The sequence below is a fragment of the Chanodichthys erythropterus genome, chromosome 21, assembly GCF_024489055.1.
Source record: "Chanodichthys erythropterus isolate Z2021 chromosome 21, ASM2448905v1, whole genome shotgun sequence".
In the NCBI taxonomy this organism is placed as follows: Eukaryota; Metazoa; Chordata; class Actinopteri; order Cypriniformes; family Xenocyprididae; genus Chanodichthys; species Chanodichthys erythropterus.
In genome coordinates this window covers 16,289,005-16,313,335 of record NC_090241.1, presented here as the reverse complement: position 1 = coordinate 16,313,335, position 24,331 = coordinate 16,289,005, and the positions used below count along the sequence as shown (strand labels likewise).

Sequence of the window (24,331 nt, the reverse complement as noted above, 5' to 3'; positions counted from 1 at the left end):
GCTGAATTCGAGACCAGTAACTGGAGTCATGGTTTTTAAAAGAAACATCCGACCGCAAAGGGCACTTCGGACACAAGGTTACAGTGTGTCCAAAAAAAATATATAAATAAATCATAATTTGCTTAATCTGTACTTTTGACTTCCTTCATAATTGTCCTAAAAACAAGATACGCTATTTGGAAAGCATATTAAACTTTTTTAATTGTATTTTTATTTTCCATCAGAATTATAACATATAGTTATGTCTATGCTTAAAGCAAGATGAAACATTTCAATAGGGGAAAAAATATATATATTAAATGTCAAGATTAGGGATGCAAAGACTTAAAAACTTAAAAAAAGGAACTTGCCATGGCAACTAACTGAAATAAAAACTGAAAAACTACAAAAAGAAATCTGAAAAAAAAAGTCTAGGTTTAAGTAAAATTAAAACTAAAATAAAAACAAATTAAAGCTAAATAGAAACATTAAAAATAATAAAAATGACAAAAGCACAACTAAATTTGAAATGAAAATAGAAAATAAAAATAAAAGCAAATTCAAAATATTAATATATACTACAATAGTATATGAATAATATATAGCCAATATTAATATTTGTACTATTTCTACACTAAAAACTAAAATTAACCAGCCATCAAAACATTAAAATTTACAGAATGTAATATGGATATTCATTTCATTTTGCTAAACAATACATTTAACAGTGTTATTGAACTATTAGAGTTATTAAAAAATGAAGTGAATGTTGGAGAGAGCAAAGGTAATCTAAATATAAAAAATGGGGAAAATGTGCATGCACAGTTAAAAATCCGATATTGGTTGATACAAATGAATTTTATTAAAAAAAAAATAAATAAATAAAAAATATCAGCCAATTTCCACTATGATATATAAATATATTGTGAATTCAACATGAAGTCTTATTAAGTACATTTATGTTGTTTTATGGATGTTTACATATTCATTACTTAAAAAGACAAAAATACAGATAAGAAAAACATCAGAATCTGTGTGCATGTGTTAACAACCTGATTCTGCAGTTTCCAAATATGTATGTATGATTAAATTCTGATCCATAGTCCCTTAGATAGTAAAGATCACTAGTCCGGATGTGTCTACATCAACAGCTGTCATTATACTTTTGTTCAGTGAATCTTTAATCTTCTCTTCCAATCACTGAGCACAATATCTGGACCGGTCTTTGGAATATCTGTGGCTTGGAATGCAGTGAGAGGAACGGTGTTATCTTCCTGTGTGTGTAGACAAAACTCACCTCATATAAGGCTTAAGGGGGAAGCTTAAAATCCGCTCATATGCACGGTGCATGAAGAGCACACAACTGTTAAGTTGCAGCCTTTAAAGGCAAAGTGTCTCATTTTTGGGATGTTATACTTTCTCTAGTTTAATGTAAAGAGATCGTTTTAAGTATAAGCATTTTTTTTTTCAAAAATGTAGGTTGACAGTTTGTCTTTTTTGTAGTTTTGTTTGGTGCCACTAATGGTGCTGCAATTAAATCTCCACAAACTTTTTACATATTTTAGGGAGCTACATGGAAACTTGTAATGTTATTTTGTTGCATTTGTACTTGCCAATGTAGTCGCAGCATTTGCTTTGTATTATTCATGTTATACATATCCTATTCTCCCTTTTTCCACTAAAATGAAGAAAAAATTACATAATAAATCTGCATAAGGAAAACGAACCAAGACATATTGCAGTCAGCACTCCAACAAGTCCCTAGAATGTGCTGAGTAAACACAGTATTGGCCTCCATTCAATTGTTAACCAGTTATGTGCAAATAGCACAAAAAAAATGGCAAATCTGTTACCAAGATACCGATACAAAACCACAACAATGGCATCATAGGGAATTGAGCTTTTTAGCCAATTGCCAACAAAAACGAAGGGCTAATGGCATTATAGCATAGCAGAAAATGACATGTCTCATTCATCATCGCCAGAACTCCAGTCCGCTTTCCGCCGTAGGCTGCAGGAATCCTGATGGCTAGTTGAGACATGTTGATTTTCACACATCTCCAGCACATGGTTTCAGGCCATTGCAAAGTCCTGACAACGCACATTTAAAGAATGGGATCCAATAGCATGACCTGTGACTCATGGTGCTCGTGCACTGAGGAGTCTTGCTATCAGACGTGCTGGTGTTTATCCATGACCTGCTGTTTGAATGAATCGCACTTATACCTCCAGAAATCCTGCTGAAAAAGCTAGTCTCCCAGTCTGTTCAGGCTGTGCTGGTTTGCTGGTTTTCGAGTGGTTTTAGGCACTTTTCAGACTGAATACCCAACCAGCTACAGCAGTTTCTCAGTGCTCATGAAACTTTTCTTAATATTATCAGCACTGAAAACAGTTGTGGTTAATATTTCTTTTGGAAACCGTTATACACTTTTTGTCAGGATTCTCTGATGAGTAGTTCAAAAGTTCAAAAGAACAAAATTCTTCATAAAGCAGTGTTTTGAAATCGGCCATCACTAGATATTGTTGAATAAAGTTGTTACTTTTGTTTTTTTGGTGCACAAAAAGTATTCTTGTCGCTTCATAACATTAAGGTTAAACCACTGTAAAACACATAAACTGTTTTAAATATGTCTTTAGTAGCTTTCTGGGCATTGAAAGTGTTAATTGTCTTGTTGGCAATGCAGACATCACTGAGCCATCGGATTTTATCAAAAATATCTTACTTTGTGTTCAGATGATGAACGTAGTTCTTACGGGTGTGAAACGACATGAGGGTGAGTAATTCAAGACAATTTTCATTTTTGGGTGAACTAACTCTTTAAAGAGGTTATATGTAGAATTCAGAAACCATTGTTATTAGCGACACCAGTGGCTTTTAAGTGAACTGCAGCCAGCAACATATCAGCTCATGCTCGCACTCGTTCTTTTTCGCTCTTTGCTCCCTGTGATTTTGCTCATCATATTTTCAATTTAGTAGCTTAATGCTAGATATATTACACAGTATTTGTCATCACATAGAGTTCTGGAGATAAACTTGATAAACGTTACAGTAGCTCCTAATTAAGTTACAGGCCGATATAGCTTTATTTTATTTACTCCCAATTGCATTTGATTGATGAGTCTTAATTTTTAGAGACTGGATATACAGATTCTGAAAGCCTTGATTGAGATAGAAATTGAGCATGAGATTGTGGACTGTAGTAAATTTCAAGCAGCTGCCAAAAGAGTGGAGTGAATTTTGCCTATAAAAGTACAAAAAAACATTTATTTTGTTTATCAAACACTTGAATCTTTTGTTTGCAAATGACTTAAGGATTGACAACTTGCAAACAAAAGAAGCTCTTTCTCTCTCTCTATCTCTCTCTAGCTTGCTCTCTCCATGTTGCTTAGTCTTCTGAGATATGTCAGATAGCATTCCTCAGGCTTTTGTTTCACATACTGAAGCCACCAACAACAATCTGATCTCTCTGGCACGGATGTTTACAGCACTCCGCTCCTGTGCTTTGGCCAGTGCGCTTTTTCTTCTGCTTCCTGTCTGTCAGGGTGGAGGGAACAACAGCGATCCTGATTACAATGCTTGAGGGCACACAGTACATGGTATGGATATGAGCGGCAGTCTAATGGAGCGCCTCGGAGTAAAATCCAAGTGGGCTTTGAACCCTGGCAGGGCTGAAGAAGAGAGCCTTTTGTCTGCGCCGACCCAGTTGAGTGATACTTGCTCCCTGATGCAAAAAACACACGACAGTGAAAGCGAGGCGGTTTAAAGCCATCATTGTCTGTGTCGGCAGGGACCAATATTGTATTTCAATAGAGCTGTGAGCAAGCCACACAGAGTTCAGAGGGAGAAAAAGCCTCTCTCGATCCGCGTGGCTGATAGTGCCCGACAACTGCATCCATTTGCACTCTTTCTGTCTTTCTTTCTTCTTCTGGCCCCTCTCACTGCCTTGTTCTTCCTCCTTTTTCACTCACAAAAGTCCAGACAGAGCCTCAAAAACTTACCCCAACTTTCCTGAGGCCCAATGTTGTTTTTCTTGGGATATGTGAGTGCTGAAAACTTGAAGGCCAATCTTTCTCCAAGTACATATTTTCTTTCTATACTCATTGGTTACTAATGAGAATTAAAAAAAAAAAAAAAAAACCCACACAACTTGCGCATAAAGGGTTCATATCAGAATTGTATCTCATTATTTTGTGAACTCAAGTGTTTTTTGTGCATGTGATTAAAGAGAAAGCTCTAATTACAGAAATGATAATGCAAACACGAGATTGTACCGTCTCGCTGCGAACATCTAGAGTCAGCAGTCCTCACGGCCAAATAGTTCTTCCAGCAATTACAACATCAATTCATAGGCGAACCCTGTGGACGCACCCCACGCTGTTTCTACAACACCCCCACCAACTAACAAGAGAACTAACAACTTAACAATCCAGCCAACTCACCTCACCTCAGCCAAGTTCAAAATCAAAGTATGTTTATAACCACTTCATCATTGCAAGTTAAACCTACAAGAAACAGCTCTGCCAAGAAGCCATTTAAGCAACTCTTGGTTTCCAGGTTTAGTGGTTTGATGTTTCATAACAGTGAAACTGCTATTTGAACAATCTAAAATAGCGCTCACATTAGGTCCTTAACATCCATTTTGTCATATAACATTTCTGCTGGTCTGTGTTTAAGGCTGCATGAAAATACCGAAGGATATAAGTTGGGGAAACTATTTTGAAACAATCTAATCACAATTTTAAATTTATTCAAGCTACCCAGTAATAAATTACAGTTTAAAATAGAAGTAGAAAACATAACATTAAGGTTGAACCACTGTAGTCACGTTGACTATTTTAACAATGTACCTTTCCGAACCTTGAATGACGGTAATTATGTTGCTTTCTATGGGTAACAAAAAAAAAAATCCATCAAAAATATCTTAATTTGTGTTCTGAAGATGAAGGAAGGTCTTACATGTTTGCAACAACATGAGGGTGAGTAATTAATGACAGAAATTTCATTTTTGGGTGAACTAACCCTTTAAGTTAGCCTGTATGCTAATAGCATTTATTTACCAAATGCTTTTTGGTGCAAGAGATTGTAGACTAAAACATAACTTAATTACATAACATAATTATGTTTGGGGTTTGTTCTATTCTCATTTTTTATTCATTTTGTAAAACTGTTGCATGAAAGCAAGAGTTTATTTGAGGTCATGCTGTTATTCTTGATACCATACATCCCGCTCACATTCGAATGCTTAAGCCGAGTTCAAACTGCACGATTTTCAAAGTAGTCGGGTCACTGTTCTTTTCACACTGCATGACTATCTTGGCCAGCATTCAGTCGCTGCTGTGTTCAAACTGCACGATGGATCTGCGACAGAAGGTTTCACACTTCATGACTTTACAATAAGAAGAATCGCCGACAACTCTGTCTGGGACGCAAACTACGTTTCACAACCAAACACACGTGAGATGTGACAAGGAAACAACGCGATATCACGCGTTGAGTTCTCACGTGAGACTGGGATTATTATTAAAAATTGCCTGTGTGCTGATTTGCAGCGAAAACAAGAAAAAGAAAAGAAGAATATGGAGGAGGAAATGGTTGGGGAGACTGTTGATTGTGTGTTCTGCAATGAGAGTTGGAGGTAAATACATAACTTTTCAATGTGCTGCTGTTGCGGATGGTCAAGCAAATGTTTGTGCTTTGTTTCTGTTTGATAGTATTGTAATGTTTTTCTGAAACGAAGCCATGCTTGCTGATATTATGGTCTATAACTCCTCCCCGAACTCCCCGCTGCTCTGTATCTTGCTCTCACATTGGCTGTCGGTCATCACCGATGTAGTTTTCAGTCAGAACACTTTTCACACAGCAGGATTTTGAATCGCCGACAAGTCCAGATATTTAGATGCATATTAGAATGCCAAATATCTCAGATCGCGCCTTTGCTCATTCACACTGCGTGACGGTCACTCACGTGAACGAGCACCGATTTGCCTGTGATTTCGGGCAATTGTCTGCGATTTCTAAAAACCTGTCGGCGAGCCAAAATTGGGGCTAAAGTCATGCATTCTGAACTCGGCTTTAATTATGACATGACTGAAATGAGCTATTGGATGCATATAAACAGGCTTGTGCACATAAGGACCTGAAGCTGCATTTGAGGCCTAGTAGTAAAGGAACCTTACCTCTGCTGGTTTCTCTCTGGCTCCTTGTGCATTGCCTTTTCGTAGGTTGATGATATGCACCTCCTGAGGAAGACTGGTGGTTCCTCGGCTAGCGCAGCCTGATAGGGCAGTAAAACTCTTTAACATGGCCTGAACCGGGTGACCCACCCCAACTGGCAAAAGTTCACAAGGGCTCCGAGACAATGGACCTGCGAATAATAGAAAACATGGCGTGAACATCTTAAATAAACACACTTTCTGCCTCATTATTCTGAAAACCTGGTGTTGCTTTTACTTATACAGTGTTTGACTATTTAAATTTTATCACTGGAAAGTATACAGGCTTTTACATAGAACTCTATGAAGTAACATCAATTCCACACCACAAGTATGCAGTTCAAAGCATGCCATATGGCTATGTTCAAGCCAGTTATAATAAAAACCCTTAACAACAATCGAAGATGAAAGCGTCATTTTCATATTGCAGTTCTGTCATTGTTAAATGATAAGAGTCAGCCATTATGCAGCATGTAAACAGACAAAACAGATAAAAAATACAAAACTGCAATATTATCATTTTGCAAAGTTCATTACCTGCCCCAGCATAATAATGTGCTTTTATTAAGCACAGTTCAGAACATGAGATATTCATTAAATATGTCATGAAATATATTTACTGAATTTTACATCATAATCACTTCATTCTGCAGGTTATACATAAATTATATCCATATAGGTTTATAATGAAAATTCAGCTTTGTCATCACAGGAAGTAATCACAGTTATTATTTAAATTTTTTTAATTTATTAAAATAGAAACAAAATGTTTTAATTTGTAATAATATTTCACATTATACTTTTTTAGTGGATTCTTGATGAAATAAATGCAGCTTTGGTGAGCATAAGTGGTGAGCGACTTATTTCAAAAACATAAAAAATTATGTTTCCAAAAATCTAAATTGTTGTGCTGCTTATTTTGGAAACTGTGATGTATTTCTAGATTCTTTGATAAGTTCAAAGAACAAAATTTAAGTGAAATAAACATTATAAATTCTTTATTGTCACTTTTGATCAATTGAATGTTAATGGTAGCATATATAGGAATTCACCTAAATATTTTAATTCTGATATTATTTACTTAATGTAATGACATTCCAAACCAATATGACTTTCTTTCTGATGTGGAACAAAAAAAAAAAAAAAAGTAGGTTTCAGAAGACTTGGAATAGCTTTGAAAAGTCCTGTGGGCCATTTTTTTGCTTATTATGGAGCCCCTGTCGTCATTTACTTTCATTATAAGGAAAAGAGTGACCATAATATTCTTCAAAGTGTATAATTTGTGTTGTACACAAGAACGAAAGTAATACAGATTTGGAACAACATGAAGGAGTGCAAAATATCACAACATTTTCATTTCTGGATGAACAAACAGCTAAAGCAGTCTTTGGAGAACACTTTACCTGTAGACAAACATATGACAGTTTGAAGAGAGGAATCTTTCTTTCTCCCTCTCTCTCACACTATAATAGTTTCCAAATGTTTTTCTGATCATTATCGCAGTGTGGTTGTGTGTTTGTCGTGTTAGAGCTGAAATGTGAGTGGTGTGTGTCCCTGTGGACAGAGAGAGAAAGAGAGACCTGCAAGAGAACTTAACCTCAAGCTCTCTCACGGGAGATTACATCCTCAGGAAAAGAGTTTGTGCGTTTACCACTCAGTGCGGTTTAAGAATGTGTGCATTAAAGTTACCATATGTCAAAAAAAAATAAAAAAATAAAAAAAAATAATTTCACAATCAGCCAGTCAGCTCTAAGTATTATTGGCTACATTCAGTGTTAGTTGGCAGTTCCCCACTGCTGTATGATGATTCAGTATATAGATTATAGATATGATTATCTAGCTATATTCTGCAATTCTATGCTGAAATTATGAGTTTCAACCTCCTATATATTGCTTACTAAAATGGCTGTCTTTGGTGAAATCTGCAAAATCTAGCCACTCCAGCTGGCTGCTCACAAACGCTGCATCCGAGAGACTGTGTGCTGTCAAAGTAGGTAATGCATTTGCAAGAATGCAAGATCATACTTCTCACAAGTTCAAAGGTATGCTCTATTAGTATGCATGTGTTTACATACTACATCGATTATGACATCTCCATTTATGGTAAAAAAAGTCTTGCAGCTGTGGTTGGCAGAACTTTACCGTGAAAAAAAAAAAAATGGTAGCAGCATTATAACATTTACAGATTGACTATAAATTTACAGTAAAAAAATATATTTTTTACAAGCTGAGGTGCATACAAGGAGTACGGTGTCACACACACACAAAAACACAATCATGATAACACGTCACTAAATTAATGCAATAAAAATTAATTGAGCAAAATATGCTGTATAATAAAGCCCTAATGTACATAACTTATAAGGACAAACTGAGAAGAAAACAGCTATTCAATGAAAAGCAATCGTGTGATGTTACACAGAGAATTGTGGGAATGTCAGTTTGTTTGTTTGTTTGTTTTTTACTGTAAATTACAAAATGCATTGTTCTTTTTCACTTCCAAAAACTGTCAAATTGCATGAAAAGATTCCATTAAACCATTAAACAAAGATAACTCTAAAAAATGCTGTGTTAAAAACAACCCAAGTTGGGTTGGAAATGGACAAACCCAAACCCAAAAATTTAAATTCTAACGTGCTGGGCAGATTTAAAGGACAACATTTATTAACAAGCAATTTAAAAAAGGTTTATTGTTTATTCATTAAACGCATTAATAAATGTTAATTTATTAAACATATTAATTAAAGCTAATTTCCAAAATTCTTTGGGTTCAGTAATTTTTTAACAATAGTTCACTCAAAAAAAATAACTTGTTGGTCTAACTTAATTCAATTATGACACCTATTTCCACACAGTTGAACTGATTTATTTGAACTTAAGCTAGGTTAATTGTACTGATGAGTAAAATTCATCCTAATTGAATGAGATCACACCAGTCTCATTTGACATATTCTGTGAATGTTTCCTGAACATAATTCACTCTTGTTGATCCAACCAGTGCTATTGCAATTCAGACTGGTGCCCTTGTACAGTGTTGCTCAAGTTTTCTGTGCTTGTAAGGAAATGGAAAGACCTGTTAGTATTTAAGTGTTTAATGTTTAGTTATTTTGAACATTTAAAAGAGTTTGTAGCGTATAAATTATTATTATTACCATCGTGGTGAAGATGTGCGCCTGTGCTTAGGTTGTGAGTAGCTGTTCTACACAGACATACATGTTTCATGACTGTTGAGAGGGGTAAAGCTGATGACCATATGTAGACTGTGTAAATTATGTGTTGGCCCTCAAACTAATTTATTTATATTTCTATAAAAAATAAACTAAAATAATACTTTTTCATATGCTAAGTAACATGCAAGTAATTTATAATTTATAGCATGCAAGTAATGATCAGGTAAAGAACTTCTCATCACTGGGTTTAGCACAGTTAAAGCTTGTTGAGAGCAACATACATTTATTTTACGTAACCACCTAGAGCCTAACCATTTCAGCATAATGGTAACCTCAAAAAAATCAACATAACATAAACTCTTTTTAACATTAAACTTTAAAAGATATTTCCCTTTACTAAAAAACACATTAAACAACACTTAAGTTCAACATTTACTGTCCTGATCTTTCCCTACGCAAAGCATGCTGGGAACTAGAAATCCACGGCCCAGTTTCAATCAGTGCAACATAAATGATTCATGTAGTCCCAACACAAATGGTTTAGGTTAACCTAACATTTTGCAAATTTAATTTCATTTAACATAATACAATTGAGTGCAAATGCCAATTAAGTAAAAAACTAAAGATTTGTGTTGGTTCAGCTTATTTTATTTAAATAAACTGAACAAGCAGCTAGAATCATTTTTTTGAGTGTTGAGTTAAATAAAACTACCAAGCAGGTTGGGCAAACATTTAACCCAACCGCTGGGTTTGTCCATTTTTAACCCAACTGGGTTGTTTTTAACCCAGCATTTGATTAAACAAATATTTATAATATCAGAATTAAGATTCAGTGTGAACATATATTTATGATTACCAAATTTGATGTTGTGTCTCAGAAACCTGTGATATTATTATTATTACTTTTTTTTTTGTTCAATCAACAAAATTGTTTTTATGTGCCACAGTTGAAATGAAATAAAATGAAAAGTTTACCCACTTTATCTTTTTTTTTTTTTTCTTTTTTTTTCTTTGAGACTCTTTGGAGACACACTGGCTTTACTGTCTGAGTCTGCTCATCTGCCCAGGTTGTCCTGAGCTTTATCGGCTGATGGGTAAATGTAATCATCCCATGCTCCTTCGGTTTCTCTTGGCAGGAGAGACATAAGCCTGGCTGTAGGGACCTCTGTCTGTACCATCAGCAGCATACACACACACACACACTCACAGACACACACCCTCACCCTTATGGGTCCTTCATCTACTAGATTTGGTTGCTGATTACCCTCTGAGCTCGAGAGAAACATTCTTCATTCATCCGCCCTTCTGATCTTGCTGCCATTTGGCATGTCTGTTGTTAAAGTTGACCTTCAGCTGGAAGGTGCACAGCTTATTAAAGCACAACCTAAACATAAATGGAGATCTAATGACCTGCGGTGAATTAGACCAGACAAGTCTTGTGACCATTTGAAATAGAACTGCACCTTGAACCTTTTGGCCATCATTTCAATGTAGGTGCCAAGAGGGTCCTGTTTAACATTCATCACCGATGGCTGAACAGTATCATTAGGTGCTGTTATCTTCACACAGTGCTTGTTTTTCTCCTCATTATTCCATGATCTCTTTCTCTGTTGTGTTTCAAGGTCATGGCTCAGAGCGTGTGCCTGTTCCATTTCTACAGTACAAACTCATCACTGCTTGCTTAGTTTCTGTGGTAACAGCCGCACTGACCTCCTCGAATGTGGGCCAATTAGAGGAGTCTCTGACATAGGAGGGCACTAACGTGTGAAGCCTTTTTGCTTTGTGAAAGTGATTAAGAGGGTAAATCTTCCCATTTAGGGAGAGAGTGAGAGAGAGAGAGAGAGAGAGAGAGAGAGAGAAAATTGTACAGAGAGTAGAGGCTATTAAAGAGGACAGATGAATAGGAGTCTTCGTAATAAGCAGGAAGTATGCTGTGTGCCAGATTGTGTGTTTGTGTATAATCTTTATAAATAATATTAATAATATTAATCATAATAATTAATAATAAATAAAAAATATAATTTATTTTTTTATTTATATAGTTTTTAATAATTCATATAATGTATATTTTATTATTATTATTAATGATGTAAATATTTTTAAAAAGTTTTATAAATTTAATTTATAAATATATATTTTTTAGTATTGCATTTTTAGATTTTGTCTATGTTAATCAAAATGCAATGCTAAATAAAATATATTATTTATAAATTATTACAAACTATATAAATGTAATAAATAAATAATGATTAATGAAGTGTATAATTTATATGTCTTTTACCTGCAATTTATATTTCCTCAGTATTACCTTCAATGCAGTGAAATTCGTTGCGAACCAAATTACACCATAAAGAGTGTGAATGAGAATCCAATCTCACATAATCCTTCAGAAATCATTCTAATTTACTGTAATAATAAGAAATGTTTATTGAGCACCAAATCAACATATTAGAATTTGAAAGATCATTGGACACCGAGGACTAGAGTAATGGCTGCTTAAAATATTTTCAAATTGAAAACAGTTATTTTAAATTGTAATAATATTTCACAATATTAGAGATTTTACTTTTTTTGATCAATTAAATGCAGCTTTGGTGAGCATAGACTTCTTTCAAAAACATGAAGAAAAAAAAATCTTACAGACCCCAAACTTTTGAACAGTAGGGTATTTGTTGTGACGACAGAAATGCTTGCATTCAGGGCTCGAATGACCTCTGAATTTCAAAAGTTTTTTCCTTTCTACAGGCTCTATTGGTCTCACGTAACCCTTGACGTCAACTCGTAAGTGCGCAAGGAAACTGCACTTTGATGTACTCTAATAGGAACAGCCATTTTGGGAGAACACGTAGATCAAGAATGAAAGGTTTTAAAATCGCAGATAAAGAGGTTAACAGTCACATGTGTGACTTCAATACTCCATCCTCCTCCACTACCTCCTCTTCCTCCCAGCGGAACAGAGTTTGTTGCCTGTCTAACTGACGGCATCACGCCTTCGTCCCTCACCAAAGTCTGAGATCACTCAAACTCACTTTTTCCTTCACAGAGTGAACAGAGGAATAACAAGCACCAGCCAGCCAGAGTCTGGAAGACAGCCAAAAGATTACAGCTCTTATTGGGCAGCCATGTTGTTTCTTTATTTAACTGCTTAGGGAAAAGGGCCCACAAGACAAAGTGCTTCTGGGAAGAAAATATAGATGATTTGGAGAATAATAGAGGGAAGCCAAGCATTTGTTGTGTGATTCTCCAACAAAAATGGAATTGAAATCAAGGGCCATAAATAAAACTGCATTCCTATCCTGACGAAAAGGATGTTTTTGACCGTGGGACATACCATTAAAAATCCTATGAAGAAAAAAATGAACCTGAATGCTTTCAATACATGCATTTTATATAGTGTATATATTTTAAGAGAATATTTATTTTTAAAACATAGGTCTTCTGGGGGAGAGTTTTATTCTAAATTGATGAGGTAAGATTATTCTTTCAAATTATCTGGAAAAACACTACATTTTTCGACTACTATAAAACATAAAATACATATTAAAGAAAAAATCTAAAGGTGAGTGAAATATACGTCATCCATGGTTTCCTGCTGAGCTTAAAGAGACAAAAAAAAAGCATTTAGTCCAACGCAAGACAAAAAAATAGTTATTAATACATTTCATTACATTCTCTTAACTGAACCAAATGGACTGTCCTCTCACATCTGGAAAGACTACCAAGGCTGACGCTCATTCCATTATAAAGCTCGGATGCGTCAGTATATTTATTAATATATCTCCGATTGTGTTCATCTGGAAGAAGAAAGTCATATACACCTAGGATGGCTTGAGGGTGAGTAAAGCTTGGGGTATTTTTCATTTGAAAGCGAACCAATCCTTTAATTTAAAAAAACAGGACATGTATTGCTAAAGTCACCATATTAAGCTTTTCAATTTTTCCTATCAAGTTGCCTTCAAGTGGTCCATCTTGCCCCCCTTATATGGTCTCTGGTCATAATTTCTGTTTTATTGGTTTATGAAAGCCAAACTGATGTCTTTCCACTTCCCCTGGTTGAGAATCACTGTTCTACATATCTCCATTCTCCACGGTTTTTTTTTTTCTTTGCCTGTGTGTCTGTGCTCCCTCTTTCAGCGAACAGAGGACAAACTGGTCCTATCTGGCAGCTGTTAGGGTCTGTGGCTGTCTGCTAGCTCCAGGCTGGACGCCCACAGAAATACAAGAATGAGAGACACCGTTATTCGGTTCAGCAGGCCTGAAGGTTTGAAAAGCAGCGCAGCTCTCTCGCACTTTAAAGAGCTCAGCTTCAATCCCAACACTTCAGATACACCTCTGATCTTTCTTATGATGTCGTATTCAAGCAGCTCTGCGCTTTCATCCTCGGTCCCTCCAAAGTCGTCTTCTTTACGCTCATGGAGGTTTCGATGCCTTGTGTCGCCTCTGAGGGGTTTTAGGTCTGACACCCTGTAAAGCTGCTCTATGGGTCCAAAAAGTGCTAAATAAGTAAAAATGAATTTAAAGTTGTCATATCATGAAAAATGTAATTATCCTTGATCTTGAGAAATAAAAGTTCATTGTACTATGAAAACATACTTGAACTTTGAGAACTCAAAACTCCCTCCCCAGTCCAAAAAGACCATATCGTGAAAATTAGAGGTGGACGATATACAAGCGAGACATGATTAACCAGCAGAAATCTGTCAATTGGTAGAGATTTTGGACTATTGTCTTTATCGCGGTTATGGGTTCACGTGATATTGCCGCGCTGCACCGTCACAAAAGCTTATCGTTTGCTTGCATTTTTAAGAATTGCTGTTTAAAAACAAGTGATTTTAAACCGCTGAAGCGCAATATGCAGAAGGGTTGCACAGTATACCGGTACTGGGAAACTATCGGAAAAGGTTTCATTTAAAACGGTACAATATCACGGTACGGTAGGCTTCGGTTCCAAAGTTCAACGCTAGGTGGCAGTGTGCTACCCAAGCTGATGTGAAACCGACCATCAAATGTGACAACATAGAGGAAAAAATGGATAGTTAAAAAATAAAAGACAGTAGAAGTGAAATTTGGAATTACTTTACTTATAAAACCCTCGGGAAGCAACACATCAAACCTTGCCAAGTATTTGTTGCTTGACCATCCTGACTTGTATAAGGCATTAAGAGATCGACAGGTGAGTGCATCGTTAAAACAATCTACTTTAGACGTTTATTTACTTTTAACACTGATCAACGCACATACATAAGAGTGTATCGTTTAAAGGGGAAGTTCAGTGTTTTTTTTTCTAGGCTTGATTGTGTTTTTGGGACACAGTTTAACATGTCCTAATGCTTTGTTTTTTTTTTAAAAAAAGCTGTATTTTTCATATATTTTACCTTTATTCTACACCTCTGTTTCCACTGTCATATGAACGGCTCGTTTGACTTCCTGCTTCTATGAAGCCGCTACCTCCAAAATATGCAATGTGCTCAGATTGGTTAGCTGTCCCAGTGTATCCAGAGCCATCGTGATTCGCTGAAGTGTCCGTAAACACCACGCTCCTGACCATTTTAGTTGTTACCGGTTATGTGGGCTTCAGTGAAAATGTAAATAATGGTGTCTATATTGCTGTATCAAATTGAGCCCGAATCAGACCCAGATGAAGAGGGTAAAGTAGAACCTCTGCAAACACGGATTTTAAAGGACGTTTATGAATGGTATTTCATTTCGTATTTGTGTCAAAGTGTTTAGATATTCTGTCAATGCTGTTTGTTGGCTTTCAATATCCAATATACAATATACAAATTTTGCAAACACCAACAAACTTCTATGTTTCTAAACAGTTGTTCATGCTATAAATTAAAACGCTACCTTTACAAAAATGCTGAATTTATGAATATAAATTGAATTTATGAATATAAATTCATATTTATATTCAAAATTTATAAATGTATCAAGATCACTCACATGTATTCAATGTGTAAGGTAAACCATGTGAGTAAACCTTTCTTAAAAATGTTTTTTTTTTTTTTATTTATTTTTTTTTTATCATGAACTCTTTTATTTGCCAGTGACCCAATGGGAGCCATTAACACCATAAACAATATCTACCTCTTAAAAAGTTGCATTTTCTAGCTCCAGAAATACTGTAATGTAAACATATACTGACATATTGTGACAACCTGACAAAGCCTGTGTTGCCTTGCAAAGATAAACATGTAACTAACGCCCACATGCACCTGTTTCATTGATGCTGAGTGACAAATCCACACCACATCTGTAAATGGGTCTACACCACACATTTCTGACAACACACACACACAGCTCCCTGCCATTTACAGTAAATACACTTCTATCTCCACCAGCATCATTATCTTGCTTACTTGCAAAAAAATACTGCATTTGCACCTCTGAACAAAGAAACCACACACTCACATCCTGTCACAAATTCTCAGGTGGGAAAATACAAACAGTGTCCGAACTCATAGTTGTCAATTAAATGACCTGAATGGCAGGTTGTGGACAAAACAGAGGAAAAAGAGAAAAAAAACTCCCACACTGTTCTGACCAAATGAGACGATACAGCAGAAAATAGAGATGATAGCGCAGTTGTGAGTGTGCACAAAAGTAAGAGTGTAAGAGTAACAAGCACGTGCACGTGTGCGCAGCCCTGTTTCTCTCATACAGCGAGAAGCATTGAAGCATGACTTTCTGGAGCTTTACATGCAGGGACCACGTGTTTGAGCTTCCGTACTGTACAACACAGAAACTATTCAGAGCGCTCACTGAGTGGGAGAAAGTGAAAGATGAGAAAAGAAGAACCCCTGCATCTGATGAGGCTCAAAAACCTTTCTGTTGCACTTGAGGCTTTACAGGAATAGTTCACACCAAAATTAATGCTCTGTCATTCTTTACTTTCTTGTGTCATTCCAAACCTGACTTACTTACTTTAGTGGAACACAAAAGGAGAAATTCTGTAGATTTTGCTTTTCCATGCAATTATAATGAATGGGGACTGAAGATTTCAAGCTTCAAAAAAGGGGTAAAATCCCCATTAAAGTATTATAAAAGTATAACATTTTCTAAAGAGACTCAATCGCTTTATAATGAACAGATAGGCTTTTATTCAAATGTAACCATTGATCTGTTGATTATTCCCTTAAAATTGTAATTGCGATTATTAATTACGATTATTACAGTTTACACTGAATGATGTTTTGAAAGCTTTATACCATTGTTTGAAGCAACTGCGTGCTATATTTTTATTAGAAAATAAACAAGCTGAAAACAATCTTCCTGAAAATCTTTATTGCTCTTCTATATCATTAAGCCTCAAATGTCAACTATACATTGGTTTGGTTTCTTCTTCAAATAAAAAAAAAAAAAAAAAAAAATATGCATGGTATTATAATGTTATACTAAAACTAAAAATGAAACAATGGGGAAAAAACCTTAAGATAACCTGTATAAAGAAAAAAGACATCTTAAGCATGCAGAATAATGTAAGTGGACATTTGTATTTTTTGTAATTGCGCATTTGAGCAATTACGTAATTGTGGCATTCGTAATTGTAATCACTATTAGAAATTCGATTAATTGTGCAGCCCTAACTGGTAGTATAGCGCAGAGTAGCCCAGACAACTTTTATGATTCTTTTATGGTCCTTTTGCAGCATTTTTGAAGCTTTAAAGCTTCAATCCCCATTTATTGTAAATTGGCAGAAATGAGCAACCATCACAATATTCAAAGTTTCTCCTTTTGCGCTCCACAGAAGAAACTCATACAGGTTTGGAATGGAACAATGCAAGGGTGAGTAAATGAAGACTTTTCATTTTTGGGTGAAGCATTGCTTTTACAGAAGCAGAGAGCGGAGAGGGATTCTGGCACTTCCCTCTCACTCCACTTTTAATACGCTACAGTTTGCTTTTATGTCCTCGGATCTTCAGAGAATTATTTCTGCTTTCACGCAGATTAAATCTTCAGGGTAAAATAACAGAGGGTTTTCTCAAACCGCAGATACTCAAAGCAGTGTTTGAGCATTATTAAATTTAGAGTGAGTGAAACATGGCAAAGAGTTATAAGGTCGCATGGAGAGGCAGGAAATGCTCTTGTAGAAATTCAAAACAAGAACGTTTCTGTCACTGAGGGTACTCAAATTACATCTAAAGTGCCCACTTAAAATGAAGCAATAGAAACTTCCAAGAATAATACTTGATTCCTAGTCACTTTTGGTAACAAGCCAAGGGCCTGGATTTGGGCACAGGAAGTGATGTCAGTCCCTCATTGCCAGCCAAACCAAATCTAATACAGCATTTCTGAAGGGAAGCAAACAAACCCTCTAACTCAACATACAAAAAACTACAATGTTTTTCATTCTCATTGTTCCTGGATGTGAAAGTCAAAATAAAATTCACCCTAAACATTCTTAATATGTGTCCTTGGACTTATTATGAATGATTATGTGCACATTATTTAAAAAAAAAAAAAAAGTACATTTTGTCAGTCAGCTTGTATTAATTATCATGTTACTACTACGTAACTACTATGTAATAACTATGCAATAACTTGTCTTCTAAATATTCACCTGTATATTTCAGTCCATCTTTTTTAATTACTTTACAATAAAAAAACAATTCCCACCCTACATGTATTTGCATTGAATATCCTATTTCACTTCAAAAAGCATTAAATTATTAAAGTAAAATGGTTTGCGAGCAACATTTCACATTATCATCAGTATTTTTAGACACACCTTGAACAAAAACAATGTTCCAACCAAGCTGAGTTATGTTACATAACCTGAAACCTGATCATGTGCAGCAAAGCAATAAAGAATATGTTTTTAATTAAGCTAAACCATTGTAAGTCTAGTCTCATGACAATAAATGTGAGCAGAGAAGGATATAGGCTCTAAGGGGTCACAGATTCAGCATGATCATGGACTCTATATACATAAACTATAAGGAAACAAATCTTTGTTCTCATATAGAATGAGGGATTAAGGCCAATCCTCAAAACCTTCTGCCTCTTTCCTGCTCTATGAAATTCCCAGGCTCTGTGAAGCTACATCAAGCACTTTTAATGAACACAATATTCTCCCTGCTTGTGTTTTTATCTGTAATCACTAGACCAGAGGCCACAAATACAGGAAGCCAATGTACTCCTTCACAGGCAATAGAGGGAGTTCAGTTCATCTGTCTGTGGATGAAATATGGTTTCACAGAACACCATTGAGGAGCAACATGTAGGTAAAGAGACGGGGAGAGAATATGGATGAAAGACAAGAAAGGTGGGAGGTAATTCTGCATGCTGTTAGCAGATATCATAAACTTCAACATCAGTGTGATGTTAAACCAGCATGTATCAAATGCCAGAGGAAGCTATTTTAACATTAAGTGGTTCGTTTTAAACAACTAAATTCTCAGCTAGTTCTTTTTTGAAAACATGAAGGCAAGAAAAACACTCATGTCTAGGAGAATATAGTGGGCTGATCAAGGTATGGCAATGCCTTTGCATCTAGTGTGAAATTTTTTTTTTGCCACATTAATTTATGTTCCTTATAAAGTTACTAACCAACTGTCGAATAATTCAATTTTACTTGAAAAATGAACTTCAATTTTAGCAAAGCTACTTTTTACTCACATTTGGCACATTTGGACCCCTTTGGCAGCCATCTAGCTTCTTGTAAAGGAACTGCAAGTGACAGATTTAAAACGCACTTCACGGCCAACATTGTTAATAGATTCTTGTGTGGCACATAAATAGATCATCTTTTTTGAATCCCACACAACACTTGCTCAGGTTTCTTGTTATCTGTCATCGTTTTGTCATAGCAGCGTGCATACTAAACAATGCTGAAGAGGTGCACAAACTACAAATTTGGTCAAGAGGCAGTCCAACCAACAGCGAAAAAAAATGTTTTCTCACATAAATTCACACAAGAAATTCATGCAAGTGATTATGACATATTTCTGTTTATACCATCTGCAATGTGATTGGCTGGATTAGTTACACCTTGTCATTGCATTGCAAACACTACAAGATCATGAGGCAATAAAAGCAAACAGGCTCGAGACAGGCTCAGATCACATCCCTGACCGCAACAAACACAGAATTGGCTGCACTCTGGGGGTTTTGTCTGCGGCAGCAAAATCCAGCCAAAAGTCATGTAGTGTGAGCTTGCCTTAAAATCCTTCAGATCGAGTAGGGCTGCAAGATTAATCGCAACCACACACGATTTGGTAAAGGCTGCGATTATTTTATGCGTAGCTTGTCAGTGCTGTACGGCTATGTGATCAGTAGCAAATGCTTCTCCATCTGAAAGCCAGAGGACGCTTTTGCGCAGAAACTCCAAATATGCCCTGCCAAAGAAGTAGATAAGCGTCATTCCAGGAAATCCCGCATCATACTATCGCTGTAGCTGAATAAACAGAAGATTGAAACGCTTTGATTAAACATGACTAATAAACACACCACTGCCTTATTTTGTGTAAGAAGCCACATCATCTCACAGAAGGATGCTCAACTGTCATTATAAAGTGAGTTTGGAGTAAAAACGTTATTAAATGTTGTCTTTTGTTGGAAAAGATGTTAATAAATGCTTCTCATGTCTGGAAAGATATTTGACGCATGTTTATTTTTCAAATGTATATTATAAGCGACTCAAACTTGCAGTGCTTTCAGATGGATTAGCATTTGGAGAAGGGCTGTCGCGATTACGGGATTTTCCGTTGCGGTATTTTTGAGTGGCTCAATAGCGCGATATGCGGTTTTACCACAATATATATATAATCTGTGTAACATGGTCATATTCAATAACGAAACTAAATAGAGCATTGAAACAGGAAGTAAGTAACAGAAGAGAATGTCAAAATAAGGGTCTAACAGAACATAAACCTGACAGTAAGATCGTAGGGCTATTGTTATATGTATAATAGTTAGTTCCGATCCTCAAATCTGACTAAACGAGAGACTTTCTGCTGATATTTCACGAGTATAAGCAGAACTACTCATCTCTGCGCGTTCCAGACAGGCTGTCAGTCATTGCAGTTACATTGTTGCGCCACAAAGTAATGGCAAGGGGTGTTTTTCGGTGCGTTCCAAACTGGATATATCGCCCTCCAAAGGGTACTTCGGAGTGAAAACAATAATGGCCGCCATATTGAAGGTTCGTTCCAAACCAAAGTGCTCAAAACTGGCCACTTCAAAGGGCCCTTCGGAATGAAAGATTTCAAAGGGTACAACTGATGGACACTTCGGGCCTCCATGATCCTTTGCACAGGGAAGGAGGTTAGGAGTTCGATTTTACCTATAAATGTATGTATATTTTTTTTAATAATAATTTTACTATTTTAATATTTATACGAGTTAGATTTGACACGTTATTATGGTCAAACCGACATTGTACTTAAAAAAAAATACTTTACAGCTCCCTTTATCATTCCATTCAAATGTTTCAAATACATAGACACATGGTGTGATAAACCAAAAATAAATAAATATATAAACTAACAAACAAAAGGCGCAGCTTGCACAATTTATCCTCCTTGATTGTCTCATTAAGATGACGCAGAAGTGCGTTCCAAATTAAGAGGTTTTTTTGACCCCTACACCCTTCATCCCTTCGAAGCTCTCACTCCGGAGGGTTAACCCTTTGAAGGGATTAGGGCATAGGGATGAGCCCTTCCGAATGGAACGCAGGGTTTGAGTCCTTAAACCATTCATTCAACTGCAATGAAACAAGCTGTTGAAATCATTTTTACTTTAACTTTAGTACACATGCAAGTGTAAAACGAGAAGGACATACCTTTCAAAAAAAAAAAAAACATGCAAATATCGCGGTTGCTGCAGTATTCGAAGTCCTCTGCGGTTGGCTCGTTAATAGCGCAGTATTACGATATTGCGGTTATCGCGACAGCCCTAATTTGGAGCCATACTTCATTGACAAGCTGCGCAAAAAACATAAAACACAGCCTTTGCGATTTCATAATCGTGCTATGAATCGCGTTTAAGCGTGATTTCAATGTTATTTTTCTAATCGTGCCATTAATTGTGCAACCCTAAGACTAAGTAACAATCTATTTAATGTCCAAGTATGTTACCAGGTGTATTTTTATGTGTGGATAAAGGGCTGTAAATCAGTGTCTGGGCAAACAGTAAAAAAAAAAAGTTCAGGGACAATCGTGGCATTGAACAGGGTTTCAGATGTTCAAGCATGTATCAATAGGGACACATCTTTCATTTCTCAGGCAGGAGGAGAAAGAGGAAGAGGCAGCTCCGGGGTCAGAGAAAAATTCATGACCACCATTACTAGTCTAGAGAGACAGCAAAGCTCACATAAGACTTTCCCTCTGTCCTGCTCTCATTTTGTTTCTCTCTCTCTCTCTCTCTCTCTCTCTCTCCGGTACTTCTAATGGTAGGTATAAATCAATGGTCTTTGAAGTAAAAGATGACATGGTCATTTCCCAGAGGACAGGAGAAGAAAAGAAAAAAAGAGGAGAGGAAGACTCTCAACAAACAGGTTGACAGCTGCTCCATACAGACCTGCACATGTGTGTGCATGAACCGCTTTAATGTCCACCTTTCCGAAACATACAGTCCACCTTTACTGCTGACACACGTAAAGAAAAAGGAATGTATGCATCATACATCAACATGCACATGACAAGGGAGATAAGAGAGCAGCTTAGCTAACATTCAACAGCAAGAGTACAGGCAACACAGTCTCATGGCAAATCGTAACTATTGTATGTTTTGGTGAACTGATGGATTTCCATGACAGTATGTGGTGGAAATTAAATATTGAACATATTTGGAATAAAATGGCCTTGGTAAACTAACTTTTGTTTAAAAAAAAAAAAAAAAGAAAAAAATATACAACTATGTGTCAGTTGTGATTTATATGATGGATTATTTAAGAAATGAAAGAAAAAATAAAATGAAAGAAAAAAAATAGTTACTGAAGTTTAGGTTAGGAAAATGTAAAATGTAAAATTATGATTTCTTATAATATATATAAAATATATATTTTACAAAACTGCTTTACTCTAAAACTGCAAGAAAATAAAAGCCAAAAGCCAAAATCTAAAATCTAATCAAGTTGTGTTTCAAATTTTAGGTTGATATCTCAAAAATTGAGCTTTCAGTAAGATTTTGTTTGGGCGCAGTACCGAACTTTTCCACTAGATACCATCCAGGCTCCATTGGTAACCGCATAAGAACTCTTCCATTTCCATACAGCCTATGGTTTGAGTGACCTGAACCATTTATTTCCATAATGTTCATACAATTTATCAAACTGACATTATTCAGAAGTAGTATGGGGAGAATTGCAATATTTGGTTCGAATTCAACCATTAACAAACACATAAAAGACATGCAAAAAGAACAAGATTTTTCATTTTTATTGCTATTTCAAAATAAATGTCTGAACATGCCTTATGAGTCTGAAAATATCGTTGCTGCAAATTAATAACTTACTGTTCCTCTGTCAATTGTCTATAAAATTAAAAAAACTACAAATATGAAAACTACGATTTGTAAGCTTTCAAATGGTATATAGTTTGTCAATATTATTTTAGGTTTAGAGTAAGATATTGTTTATGGTATATAATGGCAAAAGTCCCACTAGTAGGACGGTGACTTACAAGTGCCCAAAGCTGAAGCAGCCAAATACAAATGATTACAGTTACCAAGTTCACCAAGCTCAATAAAAAAAAAGAAAAAAATGACAGACACACAATCTCTCTTAGAAGGCTCTTGTTTTTGCAGTCACTTCATCAAAATCAATAGTTAATCAATCAAAAGTGCCATGAAACAGCAGGATATTCATGGGACATAGTATTTGATTGGTAAAAAATAGTCCTCCATTCAGTCAGGCAGGGAAGTGTGCTTTTCAATGATACTTGTACAGCTTGTTCCCCGTAGCGCCTCTTACCGTAATGGCAAACTAAACATTCCTCTGACCTCACTGCATTGTCAGCATAAGAACAGCATAGCACAACTACTGGCTGACTCCTCAACAATGGGGTGCACAAAGGGGAACATGCCTTTTCACTACTTTTTAGCAGATACATACAAGTTTTTTTTTTTTTTTTTTTTTTAAATCAGAAAACAGTCCTTTGTAACGCTCAAAAACTAAATTTCTTGTTTGAACATACAAGGAATTGAAGGCAAGACTAAATTTCTTCATAAAGATTTGTTCACGTGTAAGTACATTTCATCAATAATGTTCAAAAAGAAACACAGAAGAGTCTCTTCTGTAATAGCACCTGAATAAACTTGAGGGAACTGTTGTCTGTTGCACATAAACAGGGAAAGAGAGGGTCCAATATCAGAGTAAACACTCCAAGTCCTGTGGCTATTTGGACAGTGATTCTTCTTCCCTCCACGGCAGCTCCTCTACTAGGACTATCCTCAGATAAACAAAGACGTCATGTTTCTCGAGTCATCGTGAGAGCTGCCACATCCTCTCAGAAGATATGATCCAAACCTTCCAAAATAGCTGAAACTAGCAGACTTAAATGCAAAGCTTTGCATTTCTGAACATACGTGGATTGACGGATGTTTTTAGTTTCAAATAATCTTTGGAAGAACCCAGATACTATTGTTATAATTTTTTATTGTTGTTTTATGCGGCCACCCGTCTCAATGATTGATGCCACCCATGACAGGCCTGTCAGAGTGGGCACACAGAAAAAAAAGACCGTTTTGTAAGTGTGAGTCAGGAAGGGCAAGCTGAGGGCATGAGCATGTTGAATCAGTGTTTCACAAGCAGTAAAACACTCAGAGGGCATCCCATCAGCCCCTTTAAGGTCAGAGGGCAGACAGTCAATAAAAGGCAGCCCTCGTTCTTCTAAGCACATAACAGTCTTTGGTACTCAGCAGACAGAGCGAGGTACAAAGGATTGGATGTAGTGTAAAGTTATCCCAAATGGCACCCTAAACCCTGCTATTCGCACTTTCGCAACATACTGCAACGCTGCTTTGAC

At 36.1% G+C, this 24,331-nt stretch overlaps 1 protein-coding gene across 3 annotated transcripts in view; it reads right to left on the bottom strand.

The window, feature by feature from the left end:
* tgfbr3 (transforming growth factor, beta receptor III) overlaps window positions 1–24,331 on the bottom strand; it is a 142,834-nt gene that overhangs the window by 95,869 nt on the left and 22,634 nt on the right. For all 3 annotated transcript variants that reach the window (XM_067373059.1, XM_067373057.1, XM_067373058.1), the window contains exon 3: window positions 6,157–6,344. In XM_067373059.1, the coding sequence (XP_067229160.1) occupies window positions 6,157–6,344 (188 nt within the window). The remainder of the gene's footprint in view (window positions 1–6,156; window positions 6,345–24,331) is intronic.